This window comes from Leguminivora glycinivorella, chromosome 18, assembly GCF_023078275.1.
Source record: "Leguminivora glycinivorella isolate SPB_JAAS2020 chromosome 18, LegGlyc_1.1, whole genome shotgun sequence".
Classification (NCBI taxonomy): domain Eukaryota; kingdom Metazoa; phylum Arthropoda; class Insecta; order Lepidoptera; family Tortricidae; genus Leguminivora; species Leguminivora glycinivorella.
The window spans coordinates 16,048,159-16,068,512 of NC_062988.1; the positions used below are offsets into that span (position 1 = coordinate 16,048,159).

General features: G+C 36.5%; 3 protein-coding genes across 3 annotated transcripts in view; all 3 read left to right on the forward strand.

Moving 5' to 3' along the window:
* The window catches only part of LOC125235924 (DNA polymerase subunit gamma-1, mitochondrial), a 41,784-nt gene extending 38,912 nt beyond the window's left edge, over positions 1-2,872 (forward strand). The window contains 2 exon segments of the mRNA XM_048142565.1: positions 512-628; positions 2,682-2,872. Coding sequence (XP_047998522.1) covers positions 512-628; positions 2,682-2,871 — 307 coding nt within the window. The 3' untranslated portion in view covers position 2,872.
* Positions 2,873-3,986: 1,114 nt separating this feature from the next.
* On the forward strand, positions 3,987-5,158 carry LOC125235896 (probable RNA-binding protein EIF1AD). Its single transcript, XM_048142525.1, has 2 exons — positions 3,987-4,260; positions 4,759-5,158. The coding sequence occupies exons 1-2, from the start codon at positions 4,138-4,140 to the stop codon at positions 5,089-5,091; spliced, it is 456 nt and encodes a 151-aa protein (XP_047998482.1). The 5' UTR covers positions 3,987-4,137; the 3' UTR covers positions 5,092-5,158.
* Positions 5,159-7,295: 2,137 nt separating this feature from the next.
* Positions 7,296-14,932, forward strand: LOC125235969 (ras-related protein Rab-30). Its single transcript, XM_048142633.1, has 4 exons — positions 7,296-7,707; positions 8,560-8,743; positions 11,939-12,090; positions 14,521-14,932. Exons 1-4 carry the CDS (start codon positions 7,537-7,539, stop codon positions 14,620-14,622), a joined length of 609 nt encoding a protein of 202 aa, XP_047998590.1. The 5' UTR covers positions 7,296-7,536; the 3' UTR covers positions 14,623-14,932.
* The last annotated feature ends 5,422 nt before the right edge of the window (positions 14,933-20,354 follow it).

The following is a 20,354-nucleotide window of genomic DNA, read 5'->3' on the forward strand; positions in this document are numbered from 1 at the left end:
CAAAAAATGTCTGTCTGTTTGTGTATGTGTCTGTCTGCCATCGTAGCTCCCGAACTGATTAATCGATTTAGATTTAGTTTTTTGTTTGAAATCGGACCACTATATTGAAGTTTTTTTTTTAATTTCTTGGTTAGGTTAGTTGCCTTAGGCACCGTCCACACTCAAGAGACGCATGTCCACGTAAGACGCGTCAGCGCCACGCCGCCTAAATGTAATTTAAAAAACGTCTCCTCAGTACATTTTGTATAGGAAAGACGTAAGACGCGCCTGGGCGCGCGCGCCAAGCGACGTCCCTTGCCCGTCCTTCCTATACATAATGTACTGAGGAGACGTTTTTTAAATTACATTCAGGCGGCGTGGCGCTGACGTCCGTTCCGCGTCGGCGGACATGCGTCTCTTGAGTGTTGACGGTCCCTTATGTTTATTTTTACTGAAAAGTTGTACTGGCACCAAACGAGACCGGATTTGGCTCCTTATGTCCGATGCTTACATTATCATTATTTGCCTACAGATTCTGCCTGAGCTTTCACGACGAAGTCCGGTATTTGGTGCCAGAGGAGAAGAAATATGAGACAGCGTTGGCGTTACAGATTACGAACCTGCTTACAAGAGCGTTTTGCTCGCAACGGTGAGTCTGAGTACTGAATGAAATCGAATGACATAAAAATTAGGCTTGTTTAGTACATATACTAATAGTACAAAAGACACGATTCTCTGCACTGTACTAGACCGAACTACTCCCAAATGATTCTGCTCTCTAGTACATTTAGTACACTCACACACGCGCAACAGAATGGGAGCGAAGAGTCTAGGAGTGACAATGACAGCAAAGCGATACGTGTGAACCGACCGCAACCGAACTAGAACCGACTGACTCGGACCGAGAGCGCGCGACAACGGCCGATCAGCTCTCGGCTAGTACGAGCGAGCATTACTGTACGCCATATGCACAATTTGTCTCTCGCTCTCTAGGTGTACTACTGTACTAAATGTCCTAAAAGAACGAACTAGTACACTTCGGAGATCGTACTAGTTGGGAGCGATCTTTTTAGTGAACGAGCAGGCACAACTCTAATAAAAAATAATTACTACATTATTCCAATGAGGAGACACACTCAAAGGTTATAACAGATGGCGCCACCCTATTAGTCCATTGCACCGATAAAGAATTTCATACGTGAGAGCGAGAAGATGACATTTGTTTTCTCTCTCTCACATATGAATGACAGTGACACTTGCACAGGCGCCGCCTGGTGGGATAAAATGTCAGTGTGCCTCCTCATAATGTTCTAAATTACGTCAAAAAAAAAACGACAATTACTTGACTAACCTACCTGAGTTTTTCAAACAATATATGAAGAAACCAAAAGATCGCGCTGACAGCACGGATTATTATTAAGTTACTACGTAAAACTCAGAAGAATACCCCTCGGCGATTTGTTACCTCGAGGCAACTCCTAGTGGGTAGGTACTTAACGCACGACCGCGAGCGAGTGACGTAGGCCTGCTGACAGTCTTTTTATGTGCATTAAATTCTCACATAAAGAAATGTTCAGTATGTACTTAAATTAAGCTTGTTGTCTTCTATCGTTCATCATTCCAGAGTTGTGGTAGTGCACTATAGTGTAGCCTTCTCTTTTTTAATGGCAAACAAATAAAGCGCCTGTGTGGTGACGGGTTAAGAATTTCACCACCCCCTTTCTTCCCGTGGGTGTCGTAGAAGGCGACTATGGGATATGGGTTAAATTGTGGTGTAGGCGAGAGGCTGGCAACCTGTCACTGCAATGTCACAGTTTCGTTTTCTTTCAACCCCTTATTTGCCAAGAGTGGCACTGAAGCTTTAGTAGTTTCATGTGTTCTGCCTACCCCTTTATGGGATACAGGCGTGATTGTATGTATGTTTGTATGTACAAATAAAGCAGTTACTGTAGCATACACATAGAAGCCTACAACTCCAGAGGTGTTACCTTCGTGTTGCCAACACCTTGAAAATCTGTACATTCTTTTATTGAAGACCTCTATAGTCTGGACCGTCAGGAGTACTAGGGAACTTTAACATTCCACCTCTGTCTTGTCACTTATGTACCTTTTGTTTTCTGAAACAAAGTTTAAAATATAATATTGTCTTCGGTTACCGCGGTAGTTACTCATGAAATAAAACTATGAAAACCGATAACTCGTATAATGATTTTTTTACTATTCATCCCGACGTTTCGAACACTTTACAGCATTCGTGGTCAACGGCTGACTGAGAAAAAATTACAATGTGCTAAAACTACCCACCTACAAGAAATATTAACGAACCATCACCATAAAAAATATAGATTTTTAAGGCAGGTTCACACACTATTAATAAAGCTAGTTATACCATATTTAAAAAAAATTACAATTAAGTACTATGTTAAAAAAAAACAATTACTCAATTAATCTACACAAAATTGACAAAAAACAAACTGCAAATGTCCATCACCATACAATACAAAAAATGACACAGTCTTCGTCGTGCTTGTTCCATTATCAGATGTACTACTGGATCCCAAGCCGATGGTAAAGTAAAGCCATCTTCTCTATTAAAGTTTGGATATTTATTTGTAAATTCATTATACGCGTTTTAATCAGTTTCCATAGTTTTATTTCAAAAGTTTAAAATAGCTAAATAATTGTGTCACTTTTATTTTCAGCGTCGGCATAAACGATCTACCCCTCTCTGTGGCTTTCTTCACCTCAGTCGAAGTGGACCAGGTGCTACGGAAAGAGGCGGACTTATGCTGCACAACCCCCTCCAACCCACACGGCTTGGAAAAGGGCTACGGGATACCTAGTGGAGAATCCTTGAATATATATCAAGTTATTGATAGGTGTAAGAAATAAAAGGTTTTTGTTATTTGTATTGTCTTTATTTCGTTATCCTGCTTGATATGATAAATAAATAAATATGGATTTGATTAAGAGAATCTATGAATATGTTGTGAATGATAGTGGAATGATAGGACAAGGATATGTACCGCACACATTACTGCTTATAAAATTTATAGAGCGCACACATGGGCAGCTTTTGGCAGCGACTTTTTTGTCGCTCACGTCATCGGTCTATGGGCTAGTATGAAAGTGCGCACAAATACTATATACTATAATACGTGCAGCTTCTGACGTTTCCCATACAATTGAGCGGCAACAATTTTACTAGCGCCATCTAGCGGTTCGAGTTGATCAAAGTAGTTGTTCAGACTTTTATTTGAGTAAATTATAATAGAAAATGCTATTACTTGATCTACTTTAACATTTTTAGACGGAATAAAACAAAAAAATAAGAATTTGTAATTTTTTTTAATTTTATGCTGTATGAAACTAAACTATTTTGATCAACTCATGCCGCTAGGAGCGCTAGTGTGCCTGTTGCCAACTTTGGCACCGAGCTGCACGTATTAACTCGTAGAGTTTACATAGTATTTGGTGCGCACACGAAGCGACGCAACTTTTCATACTAACACGTAAGTCGCCGAGCAACTTTGTTGCCCGTGGGCGCGCACCCTAAGGCTCCCCACAGACAGTCTTAAAAATTCATAATCTTAAAAAAAACTTGTATGCAATCTGACAGTTCAAACTGACACTGACAAGACACTGACAGATCTGAACTGTCAGATTGCATACAAGTTTTTTTTAAGATTATGAATTTTTAAGACTGTCTGTGGGAAGCCTTAGATGTTGATCAGATAAAAATAATATGAATAATCGATTGCACGTAGCTTTTAATATCGATTATGAATGTGGCTTTAGACGTCTTAACTCATACCTTGAATAGTTTCGCAAACAAATGTCACTTTGACAGTTCATTTCTATAATGTCAGTTGGCGCACGACTGATTGATCGTTAAAATTCCAATATCTTAACTATTTAAAATGCACCTTATGTCATTGTAAAATGCGATAAATTTGCATGACGTTTGACAATAAATAGTATTGATATTGGTTGGTTATATTCCACGTTTTGCGTAAAATCACTGCGTGTTTTTGAATTTACTATAAATACATTTACTTGTTTTCGGTTGTAAACTTATATGTTAACAAGCCAAGAAATAATAGATGATTGTTTGAACTCAATTTATTGTGGCAGTGATCTAAAACCACTGTTTGCATCATGTCGAAAGTTACTAAAAGGAAACATGTGATGAACGAAGCTTTGTGGGACGATTTTGAACTGCCGAAAGAAAATCAAAGCATTGTTAAAGTTTTAAAAAGTATGGGAAACAATTTGCATCAGGTATAGTTTGTTTTTATTGTTCAATACTTTTGTTTACTTTGTAACATAACCTAAAATGTTTCATTGATATTTTAACATTATTTTTGTTGCTTGACGACCGGTCTGGCTCAGTCGGTAGTGACCCTGTCTGCTAAGCCGCGGTCCTGGGTTCGACTCCCGGTAAGGTCATTTATTTGTGTGATGAGCACAGATATTTGTTCCTGAGTCATGGACGTTTTCTATGTAAGTACCTATGTATTTATTTATCTATTTAAGTATGTATATCGCCGCTTAGCACCCATAGTACAAGCTTTGCTTAGTTTGGGGCTAAGTTGATCTGTGTAAGGTGTCCCCAATATTTATATTTATTTATTTTATTGATATTTTAACATTATTTTTGTCGCTTTTCGCTCAAGAAAAATCTTTATTTTTACAACATTTAGCACTAAAACCCTAGGGTTGGAACAGTTTATAATATAATTTCAAAACTGTTGTGTGATTTGTATTTCAATGTTTTAGATAACTACACCAACCGGAGAAGAATATTTAGTGTCTATGCCTATAAAGTTCAGAAAAAACATATGGGTTAAAAGAGGAGATTACATACTTGTGGAACCTATTCTAGAAGGCAATAAAGTGAAAGCTGAAATAGTGAAGATAATGAACAAGGACTCTATTAAATATTACAAAGAGAACAATGTTTGGCCGAAAGAGTTTGAAGATAGCAAAAGTGATGTAAAACAGAACAATGATGATGATTTGTTTGAAAATACAAATAGAAATAGGATACAGTATCATAGTGAATCTAGTGATAATAGTTCGGACTCGGAGAGAAGTAGTGATGAAGAATAAAAATGTATTTATTTACTTCTGTTTTTTTATTGAGCAAACATAAATATGTAATTTCTAGTTTAATACCTTTTAGGCCTTCGTAACAACATTTCACTTTCATTTAATTAAATAATTTGACATTTCCTATACATTCTTACATGGATAGTCTATGAATTTCATTATAGGTATACATTAATTGTGTAATAAAACATTTCTAAGTATTGCATAACTAATAATTATTTGTTTTTGAGTATTTTCTTCTATATAGATATAGATAGAAGACTATTTTATTTAATATCAGCTTCAATATCATCATTCACAATATATTCGTAGATTCTCTTAATCAAATCAACAGACTTCACTTTAGCCCAGCCTTCAGTCTTGATAATCAGCTTTGCTTGACCATCCTTTATGAATTCAAGGGTCAATTGCTCCAGTGTACTTGCCGAATGCAGTCCTGCCAACTGCAAGGTTTCTATAGCATTCTCAACAGTCAATTTCTTATGTAATGCTTCCTCACATAGGCTCTTCAGCCTGCTCAGTTGGTAGTAATCTGCAGCAGCCAATAACCTTTCAGGGTTCTCATCTACACTTGGAGCTTTATCTGTATAAATGAATGTTAATACTTCTCGTAAAATGTCAGGGTCAAGCGGAGATTCTAAAACATTTGTATGACATTCAATAGTATTATGTTCAAAATGTGCTTTCAACACAGTGCTCCGACTTGCCAGCACAGCCTTATGTACTTTAAATTCAACTCCTTCAGCTGATTTCATGATAACATCAGAAAACAGCCCATTTTCTAGCAAATTTTCAAAGTCATTGCTTAGCTGGGCCGCAGGAATATGCGTTCTGTCAACTCTGATATCATTTGTAATCATAAACTGGAATTTGAGTCTTAATGTTCCATCACTAAGTAGTATTATATCCCGTTCATTTACAATATCTCTTTTGTACAAAGTTGTCAAGTACTGCCATTTATTTGCTTGGACTGTGTTGTAGTCTGTCTCAATCACAGAGCGCTCCTCATATCGTTTTAAGCAAATAGTCAAGATACATTTCAGAAAAACAGGACTTGGAGACAAGTAGTAAATCTCAATCAAATTATTATCTCTTCCTAAAAATTGCATCTTCAATTGAAATTTTGGCTCCTTCAATTCACCTTTGGAGTCTGAATCCTGAATCCTGAATTCTCTGGTTGTCTTGTGTTCTAAGAGATTTATGAAATGGGGTATTGACCATATTATAGTGTTTATTTTCCTCTGGCCTTCTGTGCGTGACGAGTAATTTATACAAGACATATTCGACTTTTAATTGCACTCTATGAAGTTAATTAAGTCTGTTACCGTATTAATTAAAAGTTATGCGAGGAGTAATATTTCCAGTTTCTGTATTTTTGAGTTATTTATTGATTGCTGACCGTTCAAATACTTGTATTTATTCTGCGCCTTGCATCAATGACAGCAACAGAATTTCATTTGATTTCATTCGTGATTGCTCTGACTGTTAATGTTAAACATTATTCTCCAGTTTTAGTTTTCATGATTATCGTAATTGTTATATATTACGAAAATTACCGTTGACAGTTGTCCATTTATATATGTGTGGTTTATATTATTAGTTATTATTTATTTTATGTAAATATGTTCATGTAAATAAAGTTCATAGATTTTATGGTAGTATGGTTTCAGAACGTTTATGTCAGTGTGACATATGGTGACATTCACACTGTTTATGAAGCTACGTCTCTACTTTATTTTTTGATAAAAGCTAAAAGTAATAAGATTTAAGAAATATGTTTGAATTGACATTTATAATTATCACCGCTATAATACAAAAAATATTTGATGAAAAACATTGAACTTATATTCTTCTACGACACATGAAGCCAATTGAACATTATGAAATACCTGAAATACATTTTCTATATAAGGTAACATCACGCTCTGTAAATGCTCGAAAAGGTCTTGATTGACGTTGAATTAAGCTAGGAACATACTACGCGGACGTCCGTCGTAAAACGACCACGACCGCGACCTATCAGTGTGCACGGAACTAAACATCCAGAGAGCCAGATTTCGATCGGACGTCCGTGCGCTCAAGGCCACGTCCGCGTCCGTCGACCGATAGTTTGCACGGTTATGTGTATTTCCATTGTCCAGATCCCCGTCCGCGGTCGATTCACGACGGACGTCCGCGTAGTGTGTTCCTTGCTTTATCGCTTTCGCATCGCAAATCGCTCTTTATTTGCCATTGTTTTGGGAAGGACTGTTTCTGTTTCGCAAATTTAATCTCTATTACCTTATCTTATCAAATAATGGTCTTTTGATCACGAACAAATCGTCTAGATATACAAGACATTGTTACTAGATAATGTATTAGGTAGTCTATTCATCAAAGCGTAACGTCGCGAGTGGCTGGTAAATTAATTGTTTTAAATTTCGACAAATGTGATTCGGTGTCACTATGGAGGATTATAAGTTTCTCTTTAAAGTGGTGCTAGTTGGTAACGCTGGTGTGGGGAAGACATGCCTGGTGCGAAGGTTCACACAAGGGCTGTTTCCCCCTGGGCAAGGTGCTACTATTGGAGTGGATTTCATGATAAAAACAGTTGAAGTCGACGGCGAGAAAGTGAAGGTGAGGCATAATTGCGATTTTGGACAATAGTTGTGTCACTTGTATTGTTTAAGTAGGTGATTTTTTATAGTTCTGTGCCATATGTTTGTTTCAAGTTTGAGGCTTAACATCTGCTATAAGTCCTTGAAAGGTTCTGTTTTGGTACTTCCTAAACAATTATATCAGTCATGTAAACAACACAGTAACATACTTAACTTGTATAACTTATAAGTTTGGTCAAACTTAAATGTCTGTAGTACCATACTGTTCAATACTCTTATTTTTATACTTACAATCAAACATTTTTTTGTGTGAGTTATAATCTATGTTAAATATTATTCCATAGCTACTCCTTTTTCATATGGCAAAAATGTAAACATTTTTATAAAATTATGTATTATTGTAAAAAAAAAAAAACAATGTAAACATGTAGTGGCAATTTTTATAATTTCAAGTCTAATTTATGTAGTTTATAAATTATTTATTTTATAAACACAAACACCAATTTCTAAACAATTAATTAATTAAACATTTCTCAATTGTTTCTTTTATCAAATAATGTTACATAAGGTACAGCATGGCAAATCTCCACTGGCGGGCAAATGTAACTGGTCCATTTTTTCCATGGTTTACAATGTTTGCATCATTAAGTAGAGTGTCCACCATTTATAACACATATGGTAGGCGTGTTCAGTGGATACATGTAGAACTCAACATCATAGTGTAATAATGGAAAAAATGGATTAGTTACAATTGTCCCCCAGTCGAGATTTTCCCCACTGTACCTTACACAATAAAAACATCAACTTAAATATAAAAAAAAACTTTCCCTAAGGATCAAATAAGTTCACGAGTACTCTAAATTATTTTCAGCTACAAATATGGGACACAGCGGGTCAGGAGCGCTTCCGCTCCATCACTCAGAGCTACTACAGATCAGCGCACGCCCTCATACTCGTGTACGACATATCTTGCCAGCCCACGTTTGACTGTTTACCGGACTGGCTGCGGGAAATCGAAGAATATGCTAATAATAAGGTGCTGAGGATATTAGTAGGTAAGTTATTATACTTGAAATGAAATTTATTTATTTGAAACAGCATAATTTGTACAATTATTGCAGTTATGACATTTAATGTGTAGTGTACTGAAAAAGGATTCCATTCAGCATGTGACGAGCACTTAGTGCCATAATAATACTTAAAGTAATGACACAGAATTAGAATTATTAATTAACAGGTAAAATGGGCAGTGGGGAGTTAGGGACACAACTAAGACTTTAAATTATGAGTGACACAGAAGACTAGGAGTTGGAAATTTGAAGAGTGAGCAGATGAAGTTTCAACTTGTTTTTAAATGAAATAAGTGATCTAACTATTTATTTAATCGATGGAATCAGGCGTTACTTTGTGGAAATCCGTGTTAATCAAAAACTAAAACATTCCTTTTCTAATCTGCGAATAGATAACGTCCATGTCAATCAGTGATCAGTGCTCAGTTGCTCACCTGTTGTGGGATTTTCGCGAGAACAATCACCAAAAATATTTTTTCTAAGGTAAATTTTATGTTTTTCCTACTCAGAATCACTAGCCCATCTAGGGCAAAAACCAAGAGACAAAAAAATGGTCCCATAATTATCTATTATTTCACATACATTCCACTTTGTAACCGCTGCACAAAGTGTTTGAAAAATAGTTACAAAGTGGAAAAAATAAATTTGGGACGCTTTGTTTACCAACTAGGATCGAAAGGGCTCGTGATTCTGAGTAGGAAAAACATTAAATATACTAATTTTAGAAAAAAGTTTTTGAATCTTTTTTCGCGAAAATGCCCAAAATTTTCTTTATTACTCTTACATCTTCAAGAATAATAATCTGTTGCTAACATTGAGTCTTTTCATCTGAGTTATGATGCAATATGCAATGACTTACTTAACGTTTTTCATTCATACTTTACGAATATTATGTCACTTTTATATTTACACAAATGTTCACCGCCTACCTGAACAATAAGTTATAAATTAAAATTGAACTCAAAGTTACTGTACAGTTGCATAAATGAAGAATACAGTGTCTGAGCATGCATACACTGTTTTTATGTGCAATAAAGTATCATAACTGTTATACTGGTCGCATAATACATTGTAGCTTACATTACACACAATACATACATACATACATTGTAGCATTTAATACATTGTAGCATCGTAACTTTTTCAGTATGGATGGTGCTTTTTTTACGCACTAGTGCGAGAAATGGTTCATTTCTTGTCAGGTCGAAACTTATCTGTACTGAAAAACGTCGTACGGTACACGTACAAAACGGAAATTCGACTCCTTTTTTCCGCACTAGTATCGTAATGTACTATTCTGACAGTCGCAATAAATCTACCCGTTGTTGGTAGGTTTAACACTTTATTTGATAGAAACTATGTCAATGTTGACTTCTCCATGGCTATTGGGAAAAACAATAGTATTTCTATTTTCTACATATAAGTATTGTTTAAACAGGTAAGAAAATACGCAGAACTGATTGAGTACAATTGAATTTGAAGCTATTGCTTGCGTAAAACACGCAACCATAATGGATAGAAACTGATTTGTACGATTATTTCGTGGGTTAGCAAATAAAATGTGTTTCAAGTTTTAATTAATAAGGGTTTCCATAAAGTAACCTGGTGTCCATGCCAAGCCCAAGCCCGGTAGCGTGATATACCTAGCTTATCGTGTCGCAGCGTCCTTTTCGCACTTTCTGTAAGTGCGAAAGGCCAAAAGGGGCGCACCGAGCACCGACGTGATATGCTATTCATATCACGCTAACCGTGCTTGCCCTCCTGATTAATATTTTATAATTTATTTCATTTTAATAATGACATGAAATACGTAGCCGATTCTGCCGATTACATTTTTAATTTGTACTCTTTTTTTTGTAAAGCTTTAAATACTCAAACAATTATCGTAAATCAGTGCTCGACTGAAATTACTAGTGTCGCTGGATTTACATAAAATATTCGCTAACTAGCTAATCCGCTTTAAAGTCGTTATGAGCTTATGATATGCGAGTGGTAATCGGATTAATGCAATTGTATTACAAAGCCGGAATTCAACGAGGAAAGTAAATTTTATAGTTTTATCACAGAATATATAAGTACAAGTACAGAAGGCTCACTCCTTTCACAAAATGCCGCCACGCCACTAACGGACCGCACGCGAAGCAGCCGACATTGAATTCTATTGCGCCGCGCGAAGGTCGTCACCACTGAATGTCACTGTCATGTAGAGAGTGAGCTGAGCTGCCCCTGGTTTTATCCGCGTAGTCCTTCACATTCCAAATTACAACAAATGATCATCATTTTAGCCCTTAATCGTCCTTATAGTGGAGGCCTGGCCCCGTAAAAGAATGGCATTTCTGCGACGCGAAACAAAATCGAAACGCCGCAGAAAGGTAGTCTGGCTCTGTCACGCCAATATGCAAGAGCGATAGAGATAGATAGCTGCGAAAGAGATATTATCGTGAGCGTTTGTGCATTCGGCTACGCACACAGTTAGGTTAGAATCGAAACTTTATAGTGATACATACATACTACAATAACTACTAGGTACAGTCAACCAATTGGAACCCTAGGCCACTGTAGAACTATGTCATAGTGACGTTATACATCAGATTGTAAGAAATCTCTTACTGCTTGTCATTTTGACATGGTTGTAGAGTGGCCTAGGGTTCCAATTGGTTGACTGTACACGCTTCGCTGGCTCTGCGACCCGAAGTGGATCTTGGCCATTCCACTAGACTTCGCTATTCGCTCCTTTCCTGTGCGATCATCGTAATAATATTAATAGGGTTTTACTTTTACTTTGTTTGTCTGTCTGTCTGTGTGTGTGTCTGTCTGTGGCATCGTAGCTCCCGAACGGATGAACCTATTTAGATTTAGTTATTTTTGTCTGAAAGCTGAGTTATTTATAAGAAAAAACGTCAAAAGTGAATTCGATAGAGCAAAATTACGAAAACCCAGGGACTTGTCTTGCAAAATTTTAGGCAAAAGTAAACTTAGCCATTGAGAAATACGTAAAAATTCACGCAACTATCACGTCTTGCGCATATGTCCCATCCTTCGCGCATATTCCTTGTTATTTTCCTATTCATTGTGGCCATTTCGTGTCACTTCACCCCTTTCTGCATTTTTTATAATGTATGTTTATCACCTGTGTTCACGAATAAATATTTATTCTATTCAAAATATTTCGTGTTTTAGGTAACAAAACGGACCGCGAAGACCGCGAGATCCCGCGTCACATCGGCGAGGACTTCGCGCAGCGGCACGGAATGTACTTCCTGGAGACTTCTGCTAAGGAAGCCGATAATGTGGAGAGGCTGTTTATGGAGATAGCTGTTGAACTCATGGAGGTAAATAGCAGTGGCGGCTAGTGAAAATTTCTGCTAGGCAACACTGAGCAAAAATAAACCTACCTTAACATTAGGCACTTTACTAGTAATCATTTTTAGGCAAGCCTGTGGGAATCGGCTTGTATGGACCAGCCGCTGCTGGTAAATAGTATGCTGATTCTAGAGTACTTTTCGCAGTATAATAAAGAGTACTATCGTAAAATGCCGCCCACCCGCTCTCGGCTAACTCACAGTTACCGTCTGACAAAAAACGCGACCAGTTGACCTGTCATATCTCACTCGTACAAGCATGGTACGCGTTCACCTACACAAGCTTAAACTGTGTGCGTGGGAACGCCTCATTCATATATTTGATCGCCCTTGTCCGAGGTGTGGCTACAGTGTAGGTATAATTGATTGAAGGGAAGATTTAATTCGCGCAGCGGCACAGAATGTACTTCCTCTAGACTTCTGCTAAGGAGGCCGATAATATGGAGAGATAGCCGTGGAACTCATGGAGATAAGTGTAAACAGAACGCGTAGACAAGTACCCAATGAAGTAGTTGGGGTATTTATTTTTTTTTCAAAGTTGTCCATCCCAGTTTTTTTTCTGGTTTGGATTTTTTTATGTGATTTCCACTCAGAATCGCGAGCTCTTTCAATTCTAATTAGGAGAAAAATAGTGTCCCAAGGTTTTTTTCCCATTCCGTTACCATTTTTTCATACATTTTGTATGGCGCCTATGTAACGGAATGGAATATCTGAAAAATGTATGGAAATCTTGGGACATTTTTTTCTCCTATCAGGATCGAAAGACCTCGCGATTCACCCATGTTACAAAAAAAGTGGTGTGGACAACTTTGAAAAAAATGGCCCAGTTACCTCTTTCAGTAAGCGTAAAGGCGAGAGGCGAGAACGATTGGTCAGCACTTGTCTTCTCGCTCTGTCATTGTGCTTCCAATTTCCAAACAAAAGAGAATCATATTCATTTTGCTAATGCATATGTATATTGCGTAATTACACACTATACATAGATTAGTTAAAAAAATCAAAATAGACCTAATATCGGTCATTTAGTGCCCTACATTTTACTAACTAAAATCATTCACTTAATAGGGGTAACACAATTGCAATCACTAAAGGTTAATTATGATCAATCGAATCAACCATCGATTCCCACTCGGTAATTTGATTTACTTAATGTTTCAATTGGTAGTAAAACTGTGCTACGATAAAATACATGACGAAAGCTATATTTGTGATCCGTGCGAATGGGAATTTTATATTATTAAATTAAAACGGGACTTAATCGCGTAAAACTTACGTTTTATATTTAACCCGACCAACCCTGACCCTGATGACAATCAAGTGCGGGTAGTTCGAAAAACTCGTACAGCTAGAAGATGTTGATACAACTCCCAGCCAGTCTACCCGTGACCACGGACGTAATGTCATGTCCGAAACGTCGGGTTAAATATAAAACGTAAGTTTTACGCGATTAAGTCCCGTTTTAATTTAATAATATGAGGGAATTTTATAGTTTAAGATGTCAAGTAAGATGCATTAGGTAATTCCGAATCACAGAAATGCTCGGGTAATTCCGAAAGGGGAATCTTGATATGATGGAAATAATGGTGGTTTTTATACAACTTTTGAAATTACACAACTTTCGAAATTACCCTAATGCACCTTATTAAATTTAGAAAAAAAAAACATTACCATGGGGTTTTTTCCTAAGTTATCTAATGTAGTACCAGAATAGGTACGAGTACTATGTGGTACTATACCTAGATACTAAGACGTCATTTTATTAGCTTATGCATGATGTAGGAACAGGTATTGGAGCAAGTCTGGGAGAAGAGGTCTCTGCTAAAAACAATTGAAAATAGAAGGGGAAACATGTTGGGGCACCTGATACGGCACGATACTTACATAAAATCAATAATCGAAGGGCGAATAGAAAAGAGGAGAGGCAGGGGAAGACCGAGGCGTGCGTTTTTAGACCAACTTAAAGAGTTATTTTATTCATACCAACGTAGTGACGTATCACTATTGATAGTTAAAGGGGCGGAGAGTGACATAGGCTACTTTTTGTCTGTTTCTAACCCCACTTCCTTAAAATGGGGAGTGGGAGTTTGTATGGAGTATTCGGCAGTTATCGAAATTAATGCGAGCGAAGCCGCGAGCAAAGGCTAGTCATGCGAGCGATACTACATATTTTTAAATTAAAGGAAAAATGGAAAATTCACACCTCCATTCGACTTCTTACTTGGTCGTAGTAGCGGTTCCGGCGAAGCCCTTGGTTGCAGGTTCGAGTCCTGCCGGAGGTGTGAACTTTTCCACTTCCTTTAATTTAAAAATATGCAGTTGCTTTTATTAGCAAAACCATTATTATACCACTTGCATCGTTTTCCTAACCTTTGCCTCTTTCTCAACGATATGTTTTTTCAGCAAGCGAAATGCAAGGAGCTACCCAAGTACGACGGCAGCTTAGGCCCCATCAACGGTAAGACGACGTCCGTTGGAGACTCCTCCTGCTGCTCGCGCTCCTAAACTGGACTTTGTTTCCTGGCAATAAAGCCGTGGCTTGTGTGGACGATCGCGCGACTGTCGCGAAGTATATCGCCTCGCCTATCATCCATTACATAGTTCATCGACGTCGCCTACCTAATACACTTCTATACTCCTATCCCTTTCTCTAGCACCCTAAAGAAAAGGATGCATATAGTTTTCTTTGTTCTTATTTACAGACAGACTTGTTTGACAGAGTATATACACGGTGTAACACAAGGGAACCGAAAGATCTTAACTACGCAATTCTGAGGGCAAAATAAAGATAAAATCTTATATGACGTCAAGCTAATTTCGCCAAAAAAAAATTTTTTTTTGTGGAATGTTTTTGGATATATTTTCATATAAAAAGTAAATGTTATTTGTAAAACTGACACTTAAAATAAAACTTTTAATTTTTTGTTCTAAATATGTAGGTAATACTTTTTAGCAATGAGTTACTAGTTATTTTTTGAAATTTATCAACGAATAGCGTTTTGTTCTGAGAAATAGGTGCCAGACTGATATTTTGAGTCATTGGAATTTGGATTTATTCTAACTAACCAATTTTCAAATTTGATTGACGTAATGGGTCTGGAGTCGACTGGCCCATTCCGGTTCATTTGAACCTAAACTCAAATCACCCTATTGCACAGTACAACATAAAGCCAAAAACACATATTCTCATAATAACATAAATTCAGAATAGCCTAACACCGAAATACCCAAGTCCCAAAACACCCTAAAAGACTAAATTCAAAACGAACTTATCTCTTTTATATACTATTATCACGATCGCCTACTGTCATAAAAGCAGAAGGCCCAAACAAGCTATTCCCGTAAGACACGATTCATGTTCTACACCATTTTCAAAATACAATAGTTTCAAAACAAGCTAGTCCCAAAATACCCTAAAATATCCTAATGATGAAAACAATCTAGACGCGACTTTATTGTAAATATAATAAGGTTGTGTCAACCTCAGCTACTGACTGTACTAAGTGTTCTAGAATTAGGAGTACGCTTTAAAAATTTAGAGTGTTTTGATACTAGCGTGTTTTAAGACTGTTTTATTTTAGAGAATGGTTTATTTTAGGATTAGTGTATTATGGCATTAGTTTGATCCGCGTTTCAACTCTTATGAAATTTAGGTGATGCGGGAGTAGTACATAATCTAGATAAATTCGTTTTGTTTTTAGGGTGTTTTGGAACTAAGGTATTTTGGTGTTAGTTTATTTTGAATTTAGGTGTTTAAGAGTATATGTGTTTTTGACCTTATGTTGTACTGTGCAATAGGGTAATTTGAGTTTAGGTTCAAGTGAACCGGAAACGACTGGCCGACACTCCAAGGGATAAGTAATTGTTTTTTTTTTGTTTTAATGCTTATAACTCTGAAAGTAGGCGAAATCCAGAAACGTTTATATGACATTTTACTCTTCTAATATGATGAGGAATACGCTGTTAACATTATTCGGTTTTCTCATGTTACACCGTATATAGAGATCAAAGGTTTGATTTCGTCGCGCTGCGTCGCATCGCCGCCGTCGCGTGCCCGTCGTCCACGCAAGCCATAGTGTAACGCCGTGGCTTGCGTGGGCGACGGTCGCGCGACCGTCGCCGTCGCGTCTCATCGCATCGTCTACTTCCATATCGATAAGGTTTGATTTCGTATGCGTCGCATCGCCGTCGCGACGCGACCGTCGCCCACGCAAGCCACGGCGTAAGAGATTGATATGGTAAGGTAGTTTGTTTGACTGTACTGACAGTACTTTAGGACCTTCTCAATGCAATATGGTTTAATATCGTATGATTCGTTAGGACTACTACTGAACAGATATTCCGTTCTATAGTGTGGATATATTTAAATGTTACTGTGCAGTGGTATTATTGTGGCAGTATTTATTGTCTTTATGAAGAGATTCTGTTTTATGCACATGTGGTAATATTTCTATGTGAAATACATTTAATTTGCCTTTTTATGAGAATTCATTTGGGGTTCTAGAAATTAACATAATATGATAGAAATATGTCTGTAATAATTAGGGAGATTTTTTTATGTAGAGAAAATAATGCATATTTTGATTTATTATTTAAAGACTTACCCCCTTATTCATAAACGTTCACTAAAGTTATCAAATCGATAAAGTTCGTTTGTCCCTTTCTATCACGTCAATACGTCGGAAAGGGACAAACTAACTTTATCGGCTTGATAACTTTAGTGAACGTTTTGAATAAGGGGGTTAAAATAATATGATGGTTTAAGGAAATTTAACAGTTATGTTAGTAAAATCTTAATTTTGATAAAACCGATAAGTAGGTAATTTGGGGTGATTATAAGAATTCGCTTTTGAATTTGGATCATTCGCCGTTTTTCGAGATCGGTGATCGAAATTGCTCCAAAGCACCTTAAGTTTTTTTTTACTTTACAATGAATTACCAATTGGTATTATTTTAATTTAAATGTCAATAACGATACCGCGCAGGGTAAAATTTACAAGGAATTGATAAGACTTCGTTTAATAATAAGCAAATAAACCTTGTATTTATAATTTACTCATCCCAAAAACTAAAAAGATCGCACTAAACTTTCAGTACGTACCATTTGTTCACTTTGTTAAACCAGTTAACATATTCAACCCCTTAACTGCCAAAGACGTCTAATGACAGGCGCGGCTACTGCCCAATATCAACCTTAGTGCATTCCAGCAAGGTTTTCGATGACTATTAAAGGGTTAACTGTCAATTCTTCAAGCGTATATAGAAATAGTTGCAATTTACTAAATAAATGTCTGTGTATTTTGCGAGAATACCACTGCAGGTGATCGTATTTTGTGCGAAAATCTTGATGAATTAAAACCGAAAGTAGTGATGGAGGAAAATAAAACTTATGACTCATATTTAAAATTATAATTTTCACAGCAAGTTTAGTAAATTCTGAACAATGTAAACAAACCTTGTAGTCAAAATGTCTTTAATTTCCATTCTAACTCATCACATAATGGCTAAATCCATGTGTTATTTAATCAATTCATATCACATTATAGTCCTCAACCTTTAAAATAATAAAATTGTGCTAAAATTTTTATATTTTATAGAATAGTTTGTTTACATTGTTGACAATTTCTATTGACGGCGATTTTAAGTGCACACCTGTCGCTTTAAATTAAACATGTGGAATAAAACTTTTACCAAGACAACCAAATTTTAATTTTAAATGTGAGGTATAAGATTTAATTTCTTACTTTTACTAGACTACTCCGTTACTCGTAGTATAAAACGTTATCTAGTTGCCGCGGTCATTCCAAAAGCTTTTTAAATTAAGGTAGTGTTGGTACAATGACAAAAACAACAATTTAAATAAACTTAAAGATAAACTCTACAGGCGTCTGGTAAATGGTGGACGATCATAAAATCCGGCGGATCGTAAAGTAATCGTAAAAAAGTAATCGTGTAATATTTTGACACTGTTGAAATCACATTAAACCAATACGAGATAATAAGATAACGTTTGTTGGGTTACTTTAAATGCACGAAGCGCAACATCTCCAGAAACACGAAGCCCCGCGGCGCGGGCGTTCTTCAACTTATGAAAAGTAAAAAATATTTTTACTTTTCACGAATTGCATAGGAACTTCACGGTCTGCTGGATTATTTGATCGGCCGCCGACTCAGACACTCTTATATTGTACGACAGGACAAAATAAAATAGCTCGCTCGAAATTATATTAATATATTTAATTGGTATGTCAATTCAGTAGCGGTAGTGTAAGTTGCATATCAAATATCGTAGATTTGACCAAAATACATAGTCTTAGCTTCGTGTATACATTAGTATGTCTGGAGGTATGATAGCTAATCGTATGATATGACTCGTTTTTGCTCAATGAGCTCTCTATATATTATTCTCATAGTAAAACGTGTAATGATTTTAGCTGGTTTTTAAAATGGTTTATGTGGCGATGGAGTGAAACTGTTAAACACAAGATAATGTACTTAAGTCTGCAATTACTGCAAGCTGGGAACAAATATCGCCGGTCATCCCTACCAAATGGTATCTCTTAATGGCGATGATACTCAACCCTCGTGGATGTCAGCTACCACTTCGTTGGTGGGTTGAAAAATCAGACTTCATCACATTCTGTTATTTTTCGTTTCCGTCTCCATCATGTACAGTCGACTACAAAGAGATGTATCCACATTTTCAGTACAGACAGATGGTGTTTTTTTACGCACTAGTGCGAAAAGTGGTTCACTATATGCCAGGTTGAAACTTCGGAGGCTCATCTGTACTGATAAACGTCGTTACGATTCACGTGCGAAAAGGAAATTCTTAATTCGTGTTGATTTAAAATAGTCTCTTCGGTCGTGTTTTAATTTGTCGCCACTCGTTTCGAACTTCCTTTTTTCGCACTAGTAACGTAATGTACTATTTCACCTTATTGCTTTGTAATAAGATGAAAAAGTGGATACATCTCTTTGTAGTCTACTGTACACACAACATTATACGATGACTTTTTATTCTGGTCACACGAATGAATGTAAACAGGGCTTAGGAATTACCTTTACTATAAATTAATAATATCTCAAGAAATTAAATAAATCATAGAACATTATAAGGATTGAAGTGTGACTGATAATGGTAATTAATATAAAGTAGACCCATTGCATAAGAATTAATTATTAAAAAAAAGGTTATTCAAACAGATAGTATTCGTAGAAATTTTCGTTCGAAATTGTACCAACACTGCCGACTCGTTGCAATTTTATTTTAATATTAATTATTAACTTAGCGTTAATAAGACTCCTTTTTTAGGTTTTTAGGATAAAAGTCAAAGGGAGCATGTTTTTTTCTGTACTAAGGGGGCTCGGTTAAAGTTTGAGAACCGCTGATTTAAAATAAGGACACTGCGCACGAAGAATTTCGTACATTGGCCGGCCTCTACCTATCTCTTTCAAACACACGTAATTACACTGCTATCCTGCTCATCATGCCCACGACGCTACTGCAAGCAGGATATATGGAAAGAAGGATAATTATGAGCGCGCGGAAGAGATAGGATACTTCGGGTCAACGTACGAAATTATCCGTCAATAGCAACCTTACTATAGACGTAGTTCTAAAATACTATTTTGTAGATATGGTTATGTTTGAGGTAAATTCGATGTAATATGTAATAGTGGTTATTTATCACTTAGATTGCTTTACTAAATGTAGGTAACTAACATAACAATATCATTGTTCTAGATTTTCTAGAACAAACAAGTAATACAACGTTCTTATTTATGTTACATTACAACAGAGATGAGTGACCAATAAAGACTGCTAATCTTATGACAACGTTTTTTGTAAAGCTTATCTACGATAGATGGCGTTCTCTTCTTTTTTAGTGCCATCTAGTGCAGATGATGCAAAAATCACAAACACCAAATTTCAATGCCACAGACTGTGGTCTTTCATTGGTGGAGTTTTGTCTGTATGATTTAGCCTCAGTTTGCATGAAGATTAGCAGTATGTAAGTGAAGATTGCATTAAAACGTGCGAAGGTAGACATCGTACTTAGTTGTATATTTACTTTATGCATTTGACAGTGATTACTAAGCTTTATAATAAATATACATTCTAAGTTAGAAACCAACTGCATGTAGTTGTTGTTATATTTGTAAAATGAGCGTTATTTTGCTTTGGCGATTCTGTATTCAAATTGTATCGAGGTATTATGGCGAGAAGGTATGCT

Excerpts from the sequence above, each read along its gene's own strand:
- LOC125235896 (XM_048142525.1), top strand. The coding sequence starts at position 4,138 with ATGTCGAAAGTTACTAAAAGGAAACATGTGATGAACGAAGCTTTGTGG. Across the intron at positions 4,261-4,758 it reads TGGGAAACAATTTGCATCAG|ATAACTACACCAACCGGAGA; the intron begins GTATAGTTTGTT and ends TCAATGTTTTAG.
- LOC125235969 (XM_048142633.1), top strand. The coding sequence starts at position 7,537 with ATGGAGGATTATAAGTTTCTCTTTAAAGTGGTGCTAGTTGGTAACGCT. Across the intron at positions 7,708-8,559 it reads TCGACGGCGAGAAAGTGAAG|CTACAAATATGGGACACAGC; the intron begins GTGAGGCATAAT and ends AATTATTTTCAG. Across the intron at positions 12,091-14,520 it reads TAGCTGTTGAACTCATGGAG|CAAGCGAAATGCAAGGAGCT; the intron begins GTAAATAGCAGT and ends ATGTTTTTTCAG.